The 17,318-nt window shown below is 40.8% G+C and overlaps 1 protein-coding gene across 3 annotated transcripts in view; it reads left to right on the forward strand.

Annotated features, from left to right (window-relative positions):
* The window catches only part of SV2C (synaptic vesicle glycoprotein 2C), a 385,830-nt gene that overhangs the window by 349,271 nt on the left and 19,241 nt on the right, over positions 1-17,318 (forward strand). For 2 of the 3 annotated variants that reach the window (XM_054687976.1, XM_037530198.2), the window contains 5 exons: positions 7,919-8,052; positions 8,539-8,628; positions 12,568-12,678; positions 13,074-13,162; positions 16,739-16,903. In XM_054687976.1, coding sequence (XP_054543951.1) covers positions 7,919-8,052; positions 8,539-8,628; positions 12,568-12,678; positions 13,074-13,162; positions 16,739-16,903 — 589 coding nt within the window. Of the gene's footprint in view, positions 1-4,696; positions 4,708-7,918; positions 8,053-8,538; positions 8,629-12,567; positions 12,679-13,073; positions 13,163-16,738; positions 16,904-17,318 lie in introns of those variants that run through there. The other variant, XM_054687977.1, reaches the window with a different exon arrangement.

Here is a 17,318-nt window from a genome sequence, read left to right on the forward strand (position 1 = left end):
AGACTCCAGGGCTCGGGGCAATATCCACGACATGTAAACTTCAGTATTTCAGCCACATGTATTCATGCAGTTGCAGAACAGCTCTATTAGGGTGACCCAGGAGAGAGGTGGCAGGGATGGAGAGAAAGGAACAAGTTTGGAAAAAATATAGAAAACAGAATTGTATTTCTGAGTTTGAGTGGACATAGGGAAGGAGGAGAGTAGAAGCCGACTCTCCCACATTTCTAGTCTGGAAGATGATCAGTTGAGTATCTCCACTTGGTGAGAAGCCCTTTTGGGAAGCACATGATAATAAACATCAGGAGCTTGATAAGATGAAGACCGTTTTCTTGGTGGAGTTAAATTAGATTTGTGTGAGCAATAGCTGGCTATGAGGGTAGGAGAGTGATCCTCTCCAGAGTCATATTTCCATTCACTGTACTTAACGGGGGGTATGATGTCCCCTTCTTTGAAACACAAGGCCCAGAACCAGAGCTCCAGGTCATTATGGTTCATGTCTTTCAAGCCACATAGAATGGAATTTCTTTGACATAAATAACAAAACTCTAAGGGTCATTTTGGGCCTGAATCATGAGCTAAGCAGCTGTTTCACTTGTCAAGGGTGAAATGATTTGTTCTGGATGAGAAGCTACAAGTCAAGAAATGTAGCTAGAAAAAAAGGAGCAGGTAGAGAGGTCAGCAGTTAGCAGAAACGTGCAAGTGTGGTCTTAGCGTCAGCAACAATGAACGCTTGAGTTGACCTTTGTTACCACAAGCCTGGAAATATTATAGCTCCTTCTTTATGCCCAGTCCAGGAAAATGTCTGTCACCTCAGAATGGATTCCACTAGATTTTTGTGGCATGTCATTAAAAATCTTCTGGGAATGGACAGAGAACTTTGTTAACTATGAGCAAAATCTTGCTGCAGACACGTACGAAGAGCAAAAGAAAACTGGAATAGCATAGGAACCATGAAATTGTATAGATACTGTTTAGAAAAGAGAAAGTATTGTATAGATTGCTACTTTGAAAGCAGAGTGACTGGGTTGCTATTATCTAGAATAAGTATATTTATTTTGCTCCAAGTCTTTTATCAACTTTTGGACACTCGTCAACTAACTGTGGTTTACAAGTTTGATTTGTTTTGTTTTAATTTTGAGAGTGTTCCATGTCTTGCCATGGATCTATACTCAACAGAAATTTTCTTATGACCTCACCTGGTCCAGGCAAAAGATCTTGGAATCGGAGACAACCTTAGCCCTGAAATGAGTTTTAGAGTGCCCTGGTCCAGTTTTCTACCTAATGTAAGAATTCTTAATGTTTAGTTTTGTTTGCTTTCCATCTCCTAAGACTCTACCTCTTTATGGAATGAACATAATTGATTTGGTACTCATCCCTAGACATTATAGAAGAGTTTATGTGTTGATATAAATATGTAAACATAAGCAGTTCATTTTAAATAAATATATATAAAAGAAAATAGAAGGGAAGTTAATGTGTATCTATATATACCATAAAATCATAAATATGAACATATATAATATGTCTTATGAAGTAATGAGCTGCCTTTATGTGCATATATGATATCACCTTTAGGTGATAAGGTGAGTTGCTTCTGTGTATTCCACTGGAGGACCAGAGCTTTGAGACAAACGGAGAAATGAGCAAGAAATGCTCAAAATGCTTGGGCCTGTGCTTAGGGACATATGACTCTGGTGCAATTAGTTAAATTTGACTCTTAGGGCCCCCCCTGGCATGTATGATTCTACTTGAATCCACCCTCCTTCCCGAAGGCATCACTATGTGCTCTAGGCAGATCTCTGCTCCTTGTGTTGATCTTGACTGCTCTGTGTTATCTGTCTTGGCAACAATTCTTATATAGTGAAGCTTAAGAAGCAACTGGCCTTTGCCCTAAGAATCCAAGATTAAAATATAACTGGGGTTACAGGTTTAAAGATTAAAGGTCTGTGACTATTCTCTTTTCCCACCCAGAGATGCCAGGGTAGTTCTCATTGCTGTCCATAAAAGAGCCCTGGAGTGCCAATGTTTAGATTTGTTACAAGAAGAACAACACTGGTTTAGGTCCAACAATTGTGTGGATGATGTATCATGTCATAGGACTCATTCCTATTTCCTCTTCTCTATTCTTCTGTCGGAGCTTGTACCTTTGAAAAATTAGGCTTGAAACTCTGCAACGGTTTTTCACCTTTTTGAGTAAAAAGTAATACAAAGTGATACAAAACTCAAAAATTAAAGAGATCATGTCAAAAGTGAAAGTCCCCTGTTAGTGCCCACTCCTGTCCTTGAGTAGCTACTTTAAATAGTTTAGTGCATTTCCCTCTCACTTGTTTTCTAGAAATAATGATATATGTATATAAAAGTAATATCACTATTTACAATGTTTTGAAAAGGTCTTTCTTCACTGAGCAATGTAACTCGTACAGTTTACATACTGGCTCACAGAAATCTACCTAGAAATTATTGGGTGGTCCATTGCATGGCTGTACCACAGGTTAGTTAACTATACCTTATCCCTGTCTTTTTTTCCTTTTTTTAAAAAGACTTATTTATTTATACAAAAACTGGGTTACAAGTCAGAGGTGCGGGAGGGTGAGAGGATTCACCAGAGACAGAGCAGGGAGCAGAACAGGCAGACGGACCGAAGACACTGATGAGGGGAGCAGCAGGCGAGGCAGGAGAGGTCTGCCACACCATGTGGGTATCTCTCTGGCCGGCCAGGAATCGAACCTGTGCTGCAGAGGCTGTGGACAGCCTCACAGAGCTGCGCTAAACCCACTGAGACACCAGGAAAGCCCCCATCTTTTTTTCCTTTTTTTGATAAATAAAAAGGAGGTGAAAATTTCTGCTGATATCCAGAGGGACTTTCTAGTTGCATCTGGGTAGTCTCATGGTCACAGGTGAAGCTAGATGTATGACAACTTGTATTTCTAGCCAAGGATTACTGTTTCTTGCTGATTATATAGTATAGTGACATATTGAGACGGTAAAATTTTATTTCTGTGGAAGTAAAATCAAAAGCTCCTCTCATCATTGTTTCTTTCTTAATCTAGGCCACTTGAGAAAATGATTTTTGAGCCACTTTCAAAGAGAATTTTAGTTGGCCACATGCCTGTAAGTGAAGAGCACAGACAAATAAATACAGATATTTGCTTCTTAACTATTGAAAATTGGTCTCATATTTTTTTATTAATATTACTTAACATTAAAGTTTTAGAACATTGGACCTGTGTCTTGCACTTAAAATCTGTTTTCTTACCAAGAATCCACCCTCGATAATATTCTATAAGCGACAACCATCACCAGAGGATGCAGTAGGTGCTAATTCACCAGAGCAGCAGGGGACAGCCCAAGAAGGAACACAAAAACCAGCATTCATCTATGTGTGTCGTTTATTTCTGCCTTGGTACCTGAAGATTTCAAGCAGTCAGGGCACTGGGGGGGAACAGCTGGTTTCTGTGGTCGCAGAGAACTTCAACTGAAGGCTAGTTAATGGCCTTGATTACCATGGGAGGCACGTAACACTCTTATTAGTGCAACGCTGATTAGCGCAGTGCAGCAACTGCTTTCGATAACACTCTAATTGAGGTCCTTACTTGCATGGAATTTACATTTTGTATAGATAAATCTCCCAGTGTGACATTTTAATGGGTGTTTTAACAAAGTCCAAAGGACAGTTAGAACCATTACCCTCACAGGGATCATTTTTTTTTTTTTTTTTTTTAAGACAAAACAGACATGGTGCCAACATAAGAGCTCTTTTAAGAAAATCTATTTTAGGGCCTCCCTTGTGGCACAAGGGGTTAATAAGCACAGTATTGCGAAGCTATCCGCAGCCTCTGCAGCACGAGTTCAAGCCACAGCCGGCCAGGGAGCTACCCACATGGTGCAGCAGACCTCTCCTGTCTTGCCCACTGCTCCCCTCAGCAGTGTATTCCAGTCAGTCTGCCTGTTCTGTTCCCCACTCTATCTGTGGTGAACCCTCTCAGCCCCTGCACCTCTTGCCTATACCACAGTTCTTGTATGCATAAATAAATAAATCTTTAAAAAAAAGAAAAAAGAAAATCTGTTTTACTAAGTGCATGTTAGTGTCCCAGAGCAACCACCCATTTTCTCAGTTACATATGTTTTGGTTTCACATTTCTATCCTTTACTCCATGTTGATACCTCTCTGCTTTCTGATATTTGTAGCTTAGGTCCCAAACTAGAAATTGCCCTTTAACTAGTAGGTCAGTAATCAAACTGCTATAACCACACCATGGAATAACACTCAGCGATGAAAAGGAACAAACTATTGATAAATCCAAAAATCTGCATGAATGCATTATGCTAAATATAAGAAGACAGATTAAAGAAACTATACAGTATGATTTCATTTATATGACATTCTACAGAAGGCTAAGCTGTAGGGACAGAGGACATATCAGTGGTTTTCAAGGGTAAAGGTTGGAGGAAGCTCTTACCCCTGTTTCCAAAGGGACAGCAGAGGAAATATTTTAGGATGATGGAAATGTCCTATGTCCTCATTATGATTGTGCTATCGCTCTGTCTCTCACTAAAAGAGCAAGAACTCTGCTTTTGTGACTCATCCACATGCCCCAGTGCCTACAGCAAGTCCTAGTCCAGGGATAGTGCTCTTTTACTGCGTGTGAAAGAAACACACACAGTGTTTCCATGACCTGTGCAAAATAACTGCACACTTCCAAGACAGTATGTACCAGGCTTTCTTTATTTTTTTTTAAAGATTTATTTTATTTATTTATACAAGCACTGGGTACAGCCAGAAGCGCGGGAGGGTGAGAGAATTCACCAGAGCCAGAGCAGAGAGCAGAACAGAAAGACTGACTAAGTACACTGCTGAGGGGAGCAGCGGGTGGCAGGAGAGGTCTGCGCGCCATGTGGGACCCCTGCCCAGTGGCTGTGATTGAACTGGCGCTGCAGAGACTGCAGGCAGCTTTGCAACCCAGCGCTCAACCGCTGCGCCACTGGGGAGGCCCCTGTACCAGGCTTTCTTTTGACACTTTTTTTGGTCTGAATTCACACCAAACAGCATAACAACCTTGATTCACTTTTCCAAATTAAAATCTTAATTTATATATAGTAAAGTTCATTAGCTTTTCAGTTCTACAGTTCTTTGGAAACAGGGGTAAGAGCCTTCCTCCAACCTTTACCCTTGAAAACCACTGATACGTCCTCTGTCCCTACAGCTTAGCCTTTTGTAGAATGTCATATAAATGAAATCATACTGTATAGTTTCTTTAATCTGTCTTCTTATATTTAGCATAATTCATGCAGACTTTTGGATTTATCAATAGTTTGTTCCTTTTCATTGCTGAGTAACAAGTAAACAAATCAGTGAATTGCACCGCTTTGAAGAGGAATAAATGCTGTGGAGACAATGAAAGAGGCCTTGTGATAGTGGTGCTCACTGTTGGGCCTCTTTGAGGAGAAAACTTTAAAGCTGGAGCTAAAAGGTGTGAAGGAGGCAGCATGCATACAACCATTCAGGCAGAGCATGCCAGGAAGGGGTTGTAGCAAATGCACTGATACTGAGGACAAAATATACTGCATTATACAGCAAAGCCCTCTCACTTAAAACTCACAGAGAGGCTGGCTAAAGTACAGCAAACGTCTTTTCAAATGCCTCAGTGGGCTTTCAAGGAAATAAGGCCAAGTCCCTAGGATGGAATTAGGCTGCCTGCATTCAAAGAACTGGAAGCAGGTGGATGGTGCAAGTGATAGGGACCAGGGACCGAGTGAGCGGAGGGTCAGATTCATCCTGAGTGTGTTGGGAGCTGTGAGAGGCTTTCATGTAGCACAGTAAAGGGCTCTGACTGACATTTTTAAAATATAAGTTTGGCTGCTGTGGGAAAAGTGGGGTGTGGAGCTTCTGGAGACAGGAGGAGAGTCAGGAGGAGGGCAGGGTAAGATCAGGGAGCAGCTTCTCAGAGATGAGAGAACAGGAGGCTTTGAGTTAAATTTGAGAGATAGACTGGACATTGAGGGTAGTGAGGGGAAATAGAGGAATCAAGGGTGTTGTTTGGTTTGGTTTAGGGGGTGAATATCTGGGTGACTGGCAGTGTATCATTTGCTAAAATAGAGAAGATTGAAGAAGAAACAAGCTACACTGGGACACAGTATTTTTGAGATGTCTGTTAGGCTTTTCTGTGGAGATGGAAGTGGGCAGGTAGACTAGGTTTCTGGAGCTCTAGGAAAAAACAGGCTGTATTTCAGAGACAATAGCATGCAAATGGTATTTAAAGTCATGAAACTATGACTAGAAAGAGCCTGTAGACAGAGAAGGCTGATAAACAAGATTTGTGATATACCTATAAATATTTTGGGGGTCAGTCAGAGGAAGAGTCAGTGAAGAAAACTGACACCTTGAACCTACCCATAGAATTTATTCTGCTTATTGAATGTCTACAAAATGACTTAGTTATAGAAACAACTGATAAATTAATAAAATTTGAGTAGATACCCCTTCCTGAAGTTTAAGATACAGCTATTTTAGCAATTAGCAATCCACACAGCCTTCATGTAGTAACTTGCCAGAAAATGTTTGTTAACCTAAGATTGATTTAGCATATTATTTATACTTACATCATTTGTCAGCAAATTCTGTTTTGAAGAGTTATGCACAGACACTTGTGGTATAAGACTTTACCTCAGATTCCAATGGAGAAAATTTTGGCCTGTGACTTCAGGAAGTTACGTCACCTCCAGACTCTCCCTCCAGGCTCCTGTGCAAACAGTGAATAATTATATTGCTTACATGTGGGTATGGGATGTAGACTCCTTCACTTTTAGTCACAAAAAAGCATCACAAATGCCAAGCGTTGCCAAAAATTACAATTTTGCCTCATGTAATTCTTCTTATAAATTTCCTCTATATTTTCAATTAGATCTGATGTGCCTGATTATTTCTCTGTTAGAATCATGTTTGAACTTTTCCAACCATTTTGTATTCATTCAAATGTTGGCTTTCTTTTCATTCTTGAGGGAATTTGTGTCTCCTTGTGTTTGTTTTGAATATGTTACAAAATGCTATTTAAAAATTTAAAATTTGATCTATTGTATGACATATATTTGGAGAGAGATTACAATTGCCAGTTCTTATTATTGTGCTGGTCAGGGTACTGGTAGGAAAGTGATGACACCCCCAAAAGGGATTATTAAATAGAGTTATGTGTGAATGGTTAAGAGAAACCTTTAAGGAATAATAAAGCACCTCAGAGCTAGTAGCAGGAAGGCATCTTGTACCCACCTATATCCTAAAAGTACAAGAAGAAGAAGGGATTGAGAGAAACTGGCAAGAGTTGTGGCTATGAGGGAAGATTCTGGAGTATGAGAAAAACCACTGTCAAACTACCACCCAGCCAGCAAGAAGGGAAGCATGGAAAATAAATATCCTGAACGCTGTTCTCAACCTCAGTTCTCTGGCTGAGAGGAAACCCAGCCAGAAGTCAGTGGCAAGGGTGCGGCTGATCAGTCCATAGAGGTTCATTTCCTGGCACCCAGAGGAGGGGAAGAGAGAACAGCATGATTTCGAGGTACTAAGAGAAGATACCCAGCACAGGGTCTATTGAAAAAGCATCACTTCAAATTAATTTCCTCGACCTTTGGAATTAGGTTGCAAACAAACGTACATGCCCTCCACACTTAGGTCCTGACCCCTTTGGTTCCAAGCTCCTTCCTCCCTCACTTTCCACCCTACTGCTACTAACTTGGTTCATCCCTCATTACTCACTGCCCTCTGCCCTTGCACTACTTTGTCCTTAAAATCCAGCTGGTCAAGACCCAGGCCAATTAGATTTGACTAATTTATGGCACAGACACCCACAGTGATTGTGGAGGCAGGTCACTTCCCAGCAGGCGGCCTGAGAGGCATCTCCCTCACTCTTTCCTCCTCCTTTTCCAGGGTGGAGCTTCAGCATGGGGTCGGCCTACCAGTTCCACAGTTGGCGGGTGTTTGTGATCGTCTGCGCCCTCCCCTGCGTCTCCTCTGTGGTGGCCCTCACGTTCATGCCCGAAAGCCCACGGTTCTTATTGGAGGTAACACTTGTTATTAAAACACTCAAAGAAGCCGCATATGCTGGAAAGAGTTCCGTATTGATTCTAGGAAAGTTTGCTTGCCTCTTGGGGAGCTACATCTTTCCTCCCTACTATGGGACTATGGAGGGTTTAGTGTCATGGAGATAGGCTTTAAGCCTCCAGCATGTGGCAAAGCTGCCTCATGGCCAGAGAACACTAAAATTCCTCCTCAAGCAAGTAACTTTTGATTCAGTGAAGAGAATGTGTCTTATTGTTTTGTAAATGAAATTCAACTATCCAGAGGTGCTGTTTTTTATTGCAGGCATTGCCACTGACCTGCTAATGTACTCAAGGAATGTCCAAGTAGTCTGTGTGTTCCAAAGGAACTGCCTAAGCCCATTTGCACACAAATACCCTGGTTGATCTGGCAATACCAGAGGGCTACTGGACAACTGGGAAGTAGATTTATTTCACCTCATAGCACTTCTCTGTCCACTCACTTCTTAGGTTGGAAAACATGATGAAGCTTGGATGATTTTGAAGTTAATTCATGACACAAACATGAGAGCACGGGGTCAGCCTGAGAAGGTCTTCACAGTGAGTACTGCTCCTCAGCGCTTCCTTCCTCGCTGGGCTCAGACCAGACTATAAATTCCATTCTGTGCACCAGCTCTCTTGTCTCTCAGTCCCCTGTATTTGCCATTTTACCTAAGCCTGCCACGCTGCCTTGTGGTGCTGTTCCCTCTGCATGGAATGTCCTTCCAAACCTAGTTATAAAGTTTCTACTCAGGGGGAAAGCCAGTCTAAATCAATGAAAATTGGATGCAGAAAAATTTTAACTGGGATCAATGGTTTTTAAATGTTTTGTTATATGCAATTATAGTAAAAATGTTTGTCTAAAATAGTGTAAGGGAACATACAGTAAGACATAGAGGGTTATAAGTAAAATCAGTGTCTTATAAATAGTATCAATTATAGTTCTTGAAATATTGTTATAGGACAGGGAGAGGGGCAGCCCAAGCCCCGCAAACCTGCCTATTCTAAATGGGTTCTGCCATCCGCCGCATCAACACAAAACACATGAGACTTTAATGGGAAGGAACTTTAATAAAACTAGGAAACAATACAGGTAAGGCAAAGAGTCTAGTTTCTAAATGAAGCACCCAAAGTTACCCATCCCCTCGTGGGTAAAAGTCCATCCATATGGGATCGGCCCAGAACAAGGCCCCAAAGTCTACCACAAGTCTAAAACATCTTCCAGTGGGGACCCACAGAAAAGGGTCACAAACAACTGGACAAGCCCGGAAGGAAAAGAGCAAAATCAACATCAAGATAAAAACTGCCATTGTCACCTCCCCACGGGTCTCACCCACATCTGTGTCACCCAGTCCACGACCAAAAGACAAACAGTTTCTTTACGTGTCTCTAGGCTCCATGCGCCTCCTCCAGGTTTCCTTCTGGCTCCATCCTGCTTCCTTCCTCAGTCTCTTCTTCTGCTTCTCCTCTTCCTGCTCAGCTCCACCCTCCCTTGGGTGGGGCAGGGAACCTCCCCCTTTCCTGGGGACCACCCTGTTACAATATGAGCAAATAATCCCTGGTTAAATAGCCCCCTGACATCTTGTTCATTCATTTATACAATAAAAAGAGACATTAGTCTGGCTTTACCTAAATTATGACAGATTCTTTATTTGTAAAAATTTTTATGCTGTGGAATGGAGAAATGAATATCAATAGTGGATACCCCACTGGTAGACCTGGAACCCTTTGAGTAGATCCTTCTTTTGAGCACAATAGAGGAAGAATATTTGTAAGTTAAAGTATCATCGTAGGCTGGAGGAATCTTGAGACCTCATCTAGATACCCAATGTCACATAACCCTTGTTAGCCACTTTCTAAGAAAGTGTCTTTGTACAGTCCCTGCTTCCCTGATTCTTCTTCCAGAATGTTTGAGCTACCAAGTCCACTCATTGTGATCTGTATAAGTGCTATTATATAAAGATTAGGCAGTAATAAGATTGGAACATTCTAAAAGACTGGATAGTCTCTTCGAGCCCAGTTCCATTTGGAGAATTAAAAAAAAAAAAGAATGGATAACTCAAAGTCAGTTGACTTTGATTTACAGTTGAATTTCAAAGTTATTACTTGATTCTACCATGATAGATTTTTCCTTTTCCTTTTTATGTTTACAATGCCCAGTTTGCATATATTTCTCTAATATGTCCTTTTTAAGCTCTTCTTTTAAATGCTCCTACCTAAATACTGTTGTTTTCCAGAGCTTTATTTTCAGCTGACTTCTGTCACAGTACACTCTCCTTTGCTGATCTCCTTTATTTCCTCTATCTGTCTTAGTAGACGAATCTCCCAAGCTACAGACTTGCATGTTGAAGGGCTTTGTGGCCATCCTTCTGTGTACCACAGGCCCTTCAAATTCTGAATTTCTGAATCTGAACTCAGCACCTTAAGCATTTCCAAGCCTCTTCCTTGTCATATCAGCAACTACTACCAGCACTACCATAGTTGAAATCCTGAAGACTACTTTCTTTCTTTCCTCCTTATATTGAACAATAACTATTTACTTTTATTGTTCATAGTAAATAATGTCATCATTGTCCCTTCCTGTCATTGATTTGGTCAGCCCTCATTCCTCACTGCCCTCTCTCACTGGACTATTCTTTAGGAATCCAAAATTCTGAGGTTGGCCAATCCACTGTTTTCTCTCACACTTCACAGTGTTTTCATATAATTGTCCTGCTACTTGGAGTGTCCTCGAGGTAGTTTATATACATGGAAAATAATGCAGTTCTCTACAAGCCCTGGGTCAAATTCTGCAGTCCACAAAGCCTTTTCTCTCATTCCCAGGTTAAGTTGAATGTCCTTTCCAGTACGTCTCTCCCACCTGAGACAGGCTTTCTTTAGAGTACTTTTCACTTTGCATACTAATTGCTTGGAGGGTATGGGGTTTGATGTTTGTATGTCCAGGGTCTAGTGCCAGTCCTGGCACTTCTGGGTACAAATGAATAGCCAAACAAACACTGATGGGTGGAGAAGAGGAAGCCTTCCAAAAATTGTTTGTTGAATGAGAAGAATACCCTTGTGATAAAACATATAGAGAGACAGAATCACAAAATGCCAGCATGGATTATCTGGAACTGACTCTCTTTGTTATCCCACTTTTAACTCAACCATTATTTTCGTTACATAGGTGTGTCTTTTTTGCAAAGCAAGGAAGAGGCTACTGTTTGGAGGGTATAATATCAAAGAGGCCTAGGGTCCCTAATCAAATGTCAAATAGCCAACCTTGGCACCTGGATTCTCACAGCATACTGCCGCTTTGGAGGTTGGCAGAATCTCAAAAACGACCTGTTGAAAATTTATGTTGGGAGGTGCACATTTATGTGTCCTCTCAGATTTATCAAAAGCTGATGACTGTTGTCTAACAGGATAAGATGTGAGAGGCCCACAAAGGAACTGTTCTTTCTTTTCTTTACCTTCCTCTTTGCCTTCATTTTCTTCTGTCTCTTGGTTCTTTTCCTTAGCAACGAGCAGGCAGCTCTTCACAGTGGCGCTTATCATTTGTTCCCCTTCTGTGTCTGAAGAGTTGGCGTTGCCACTTACCTTGAATTCACTTGCTCAGCTTTGCACTGTGATCACCTGTGGGTCTTTTCTGAACAGCCACTGTGGTTTAGGCTGTGGAGAAGGAAGAAAGGATGACAGCGATGATGAAGGAATAAAAGTTGGATGGAAAAGATTTAAGAGCAATTTTTAGTGGCCAAATTTATTAACTGAGTAGGTTCCAGAGAAAAGTATGTATAATTACTTCAGTTCAAGCATTATAATTCTTAATACAGAAGCTTATCTGTCTGGATGTTTTATCTGCTAATGATTCAGAAAAGGCTGTTTTGGTTTCATTTAATTCCATTACCAGTTGCTCCTCTCCCATTTCTCTAGGATCTTCCCTTCCATTTGATCTTTATTTAGTTCCCCTACGGGCCATTCAGGTTTGAATACTTAGGCCAATGGCCTCTTATATGTACAGGGTGATAATCAAATATGTGTTTGCTTTTTCTTAGAGTCAGCTTTTGCTTTTTTAGAAACAGATTGTTCAAACAGTACAGAGAACAGATTGGTGGTTGGAGGGGGGCTGGCAGTGGGCAAAATGAATGAAGGGGGTCAAAAGGTACAAATTTCCACTTACAAAATAAACAAGTGATGGGGATGTCAATTTCAGCATGGTGACTGCAGCTAATAATATTATATGGCATATTTCAAAGTTGCTAAGAGTGTAGATCTTAAAATTTCTCATCACAGGAAAAAGAAATTTGTAACTATGTAAGATGATATATATTAACTAGGCTATGGTGATCAGTTCCCAATATACACAGGTATCTAATCATTATGTCTACTCCTGAAACTAATATAATATTAGGCGTCAGTCATACCTCAATAAAAAAATAACAGAAGGGAGAAAAAAGTAATGCTAAACTCAGCATCCTCAGAAAAGGGAACTCAGCATTTGTGTTCTGTTGCTCTTGACAGGTAAACAGAATCAAAACCCCAAAACAAATAGATGAGCTGATTGAAATTGAGAGTGACACGGGAACGTGGTACAGGAGGTGTTTTGTTCGGATTCGCACAGAACTATACGGAGTAAGTTACAGGCCCACCTGACTTGCCAGCCAACTTGTTGCATTTGAGCTTAGTCAGAAGGGTGTTGAACTGCCCAGGACATCTGACTCCTGGACCAGGACCAAATAATGGGATCCCTTTGGGATCACCTGTGGACCCAATATGCTGCATTTTGGGGGAAGGGACGGTATAAGGCAAGGAGTCCTGGCAGTGACCCAAGTTACTTTGTCCATTGGCCTCCAGGAAGCTGAAGAATGAAAATTCCATTATTGGTTTCCTATAACCTTTCTCATTTTTTAAGTTCAAGTAAATGTAGCCCAAGGATAACTCAACTGATTTATAACTAGGTGGAGAGGGGTGGAATGTGGAGCTGACTAGATAACTGCCTAAGAAAACTAACTCTCTCATTTTCACAGATTTGGTTGACTTTCATGAGATGTTTCAACTACCCTGTCAGGGAAAATACAATAAAACTTACAATTGTTTGGTTCACCCTGTCATTTGGGTAAGTGATTTAAATTCGTGGTGAACAAAATCTTTAAAATTCCTCACTGAAACTCCCGGGTGTGCTGCGTGCTTTTCTTATACTGTTAGCTCCTGTTAGCCTGCCAGGAAAGAGTTTTTTCAGCTTAGATTTGCTGACCGTTATGGTTCCTATACATTACTTGTTTTATTTATCTTGTCATAAGCTAGAGTGACAAAGCCAATAGTGTTTGGAGAGGACTTTTCTGGGTATTTTGTCCCCTAGACTTTTCCGCCCTCTTCTTCCCATTGTTCCGCCACAAACACACTCCTTTTCCCTTTGCTCTCCCATGAAGGTGCCAGACCTTTCCCATCTCCAGCTGGGGCACTGCCCTCTGCATGGAACGCTTCCCCCAAACATGGTCCAGCTCACTTCCTCACCTTCTTTGAGTCTTGCCTCAGCTGTCACCTTCTCACTGACACCTTCCCTAAGCACCCTCTTAAAACTGCAGCTGCTCAGCACTTCCCTAACTCTCCTTAGCTTATTGTTCCCCGGGGAACCTGCCCTCTCCTGACATAGGAAAAGCTTCTTTACTCTATAACGAATAAAACTCTGTCTTCCCCTCTGGAAGCTCTGTGAAAAGGGATTTTCAACGGTTTTGTGCACTGATACATGTTCCTGGCACATAATAGGTGCTCAAAATATAGTTGTTGTCAAATGAACAAAACCACCACACATATGTTCTAAGAAAAGAGGAGGTAGGAGGAAAACTTCAGAATTTTATTTGCTAGTAGTTGACATGTTGACTTCAGAATGTATGAATACAAGTCTATTTTTGCCTAATTTGCTGTTTCAAAAAGGCGATTATGTAATCCCCTACACTTCCAGGTCAGTGGGATCTTCTGGCCAGGGGGAGCCCAACATTTATCCTGCAAGTTCCATCTCTTAATGTCCTCAAATTAAAACAGGCAGGTGGTCCTAGGTGACCCATTTTTCCTGTTGCTGTGAGGTAATAAAGGGGGGACAGGCTACGCGGGATCAGGGGACTTCACATCTCCTTCTACAATGTGACTTGGGGACCTTACTAAGTTTTGGATTCTTGTTTCTCAATTGAGAGGGTTGATTTAAAAATACAAAGTACTTTCCACTCAAGTTCTAGAAAAACAATCTCTGAAGGAAATGAGGCCTGGAGATGAACACGGATTAAGTTCCTACTCTGTGTTCAACACTGGCTAGGTATAAAGAAGATGAAGCTAAGCAAGACCAAAGTCCGACTCTTGAGATGTGAAGTTACATGACAAACATGTGATTTATCTTGTGACCACATCTTACACTTGGTGATTTCCTCACTGATACCCCGGAAACATCAAACAGTGCCTCACATTTAGTGATAGTCAATAAATATTTGCTGAATAAATAAAAAATTAGCTGAAATTGCTCCACCTCATTGATGATAGAGGTGGGCAGCGTGTGACCTCACTGCAGACATTTAAGACTTTTATCTTATGTGTCTGACCAGACAGGTAGATGTTTCACAAGCCATTCTTACTCAGTAGCCACCAGATGTTTAATTCATCATCTTTAAGAGAAAGGGTTGAAATCTGGAATCCTAGGGCAGAGATGTTTCAGGGATCCCAATGACAATAATGATAATAAAAACTATGCAGAATTTTGACTTTCAGTGGTGAACTTAGTATATAAAGACATTGCTTTATATTGATGCACATGTGATACTTATATAATGTTATGATGCAATGTTGGTTCAATTAAAAATTTAAAAAAGCAAGACTGCATAGGCTTATGAGCACTCATATGCTGCTGGGGAATTTGCATCCCATTTAATCTGAGCGCCCACACAGAGAGGTGACGCTGACATTGTTCTGGTATCGGAAATCGGGTAATGAAGGTTAAGGTTACTAGACCAGGGTCACGCAGCAGCTAAGTGCCTAGGCCAGCATTGAATAGAGTGCACATACCTGCAAAAGCTGTGCTCACAACCACTTTTTTCCCTATGTAACTAAGTGTAACTGGGGAAAGCTAGAGCAGAGTTTCCTGAACTTGAGGGTGCATCAGAAGATTCTCCTGCAGCACTTCTGATCCTGTAGGTATGCTGGGGCCTAGGAATTTGCATTACTAAGTGTTTAGTGATAGTGATGATGCTGGTCAGGGGACCCTGTTTCAGGAACCCCTGCTTTATTATTTTTTTTTAATTGGAAGTAACATTGATTTATATTGTTGTCTGTGCTTTAGAAGTATGGGATCACCCCCTCCAGGTCTTGTTACTACACCACACCCATCACCAAATACCTACAGTCCTTCACCATAGTTCCCACTTTGTTTTCACCCCTCCCCCTCCTATCACTCTTCCCCCAACCCCAACTCCAGTTCTATAATCAACTTTAAAGGTTAGAGTTTTAGTTTGGCTGTGTCTGATCCTTTGTTTGATTTTTCTATATTCCATATATAAGTGACACCATCCAGTATTTATCTTTCTCCTTCTGGCTTGTTTCTCTTAGCATAATCCCTTCCAACTTTATCCATGTTTCTACAAAGTTTATCTTTTCTGATCACTGAATAGTATTCCATTATGTATATATACCTCATTTTCTTGATCCACTCATCTGTTTTGGCCACTTAGTTTGTTTCCATAACTTGGCTATTGTAAACGGTGCTGCAGTGAACATGGGAGTGAAAGCTTCTCTTCATATTAGTGTTTTTGTATTCTTCAGGGAAACCTTACTTTTGAGCAGTGCTGTCAGATAGGAATAAAATGTGAACAACATGTGTTGTATTTAACTTTCTGGCAGACACACTAAAAAAGTAACAGGAAATGGGTGAAATGAGTTTTGATAATGTATTTTATTTAACTCATTAAGCCCCAAATATTATTTCAACCCACAATCAATGTAAATATGACTAGTGACTTCTTTCACATTCTACTTTTCTTAAGTCTTCAAGTGTGGTACTTTATACTTACAGCACAATCTCAATTCAGCTGCTCAGTAGCTGCACATAGTTAGGGTCACTGTACTGACGAGCACAACAGCATGATTCAGCTGTTAGCTGTTAGAAGTAGTCACCAAGAGGCAGAAAGTGGAAATAACCTGGACTTTCTGATAATAACCTGAATGGTTCTTTTCCCAGCTTTGACCCATTTGAGAAATAGGGATCTGCCCCCAGGATAGCAAAATCACAGTAACGTGGGAACCAAAAAAGAGTTTCCCTTAAAAGAGGTCATTCTGTAAGGTCACTTACAATCTTGGGACCCCAGGAGCTTGGTCCACCAGACTGGGAGATGAGGTTCCTCTGTGCAATTGTGGTAAAATAGATGCCATAAGTATATGGGATGGGTTCTAATGCACATCTCTTTCCTAAGAAAGTTTCAAGAATTGTATACCTGGATGACCCAGGTAATCCCAGGCCATTTCTCTGACGTGATTTTTGCAGATTTAATCGTTGCAGGTGGGAGACAAGATTACTGCTCAATGATTCATAATGTTATAGGGAGTTAGTCATAATCAGAAGTGCTTCATGGGGAACCACTACCTCTCTGAAAGTGTTAGGGAGGCAGTCACTGTGGCCGTATACTGGAACATACTCATTTCTTTGTCTTTGCAGGTACTATGGATTATCTGTTTGGTTTCCTGATGTCATTAAACATCTGCAGTCGGATGAATATGCATTATTAATTAGAAAGGTGCAGAAAGAGAAATATGCAAATTTCAGTATTAACTTTACAATGGAAAATCAGATTCACACTGGAGTGGAATACGACAATGGCAGGTCCGGAAACTTTGAAATTTGTTCTCTGTTCACAAAACCTTATTTCTTGCTTAGCCTTCACTGCATTGAAACATGCATCATTGTTTTTCTGTTGTGCACTTAGTCATTTTCAGCCTGAATGTGAATGCTTCCAAATAAGCTTTAAAAAAAGGTACAGTTACTTCTTCAAAACTACTTCTAAAGCTGAGTTGTTTATTAGGAAGTAGAATTGAAAGATGTGAAAAGAAAATTTAGAGAGACTGGAGAGAAATAAAAGGTAAGTTAGGAAAGAGTGAAAGCATAAGAAAATGAGATGGGTTAATTCAGGAAGAAATCCAAGGTGTAACTGATAACTGTCTTCTATCACTGAAAGACCACTTTCTACAATTCTTCCTTCTTCACTATGCTAAATCAAGAATTAGGGCTCAGTTGTGTC

This window comes from Talpa occidentalis, unplaced genomic scaffold (genome assembly GCF_014898055.3).
Source record: "Talpa occidentalis isolate TD23 unplaced genomic scaffold, MPIMG_talOcc4v2.1 talOcc4.6, whole genome shotgun sequence".
NCBI classification, from domain to species: Eukaryota; Metazoa; Chordata; class Mammalia; order Eulipotyphla; family Talpidae; genus Talpa; species Talpa occidentalis.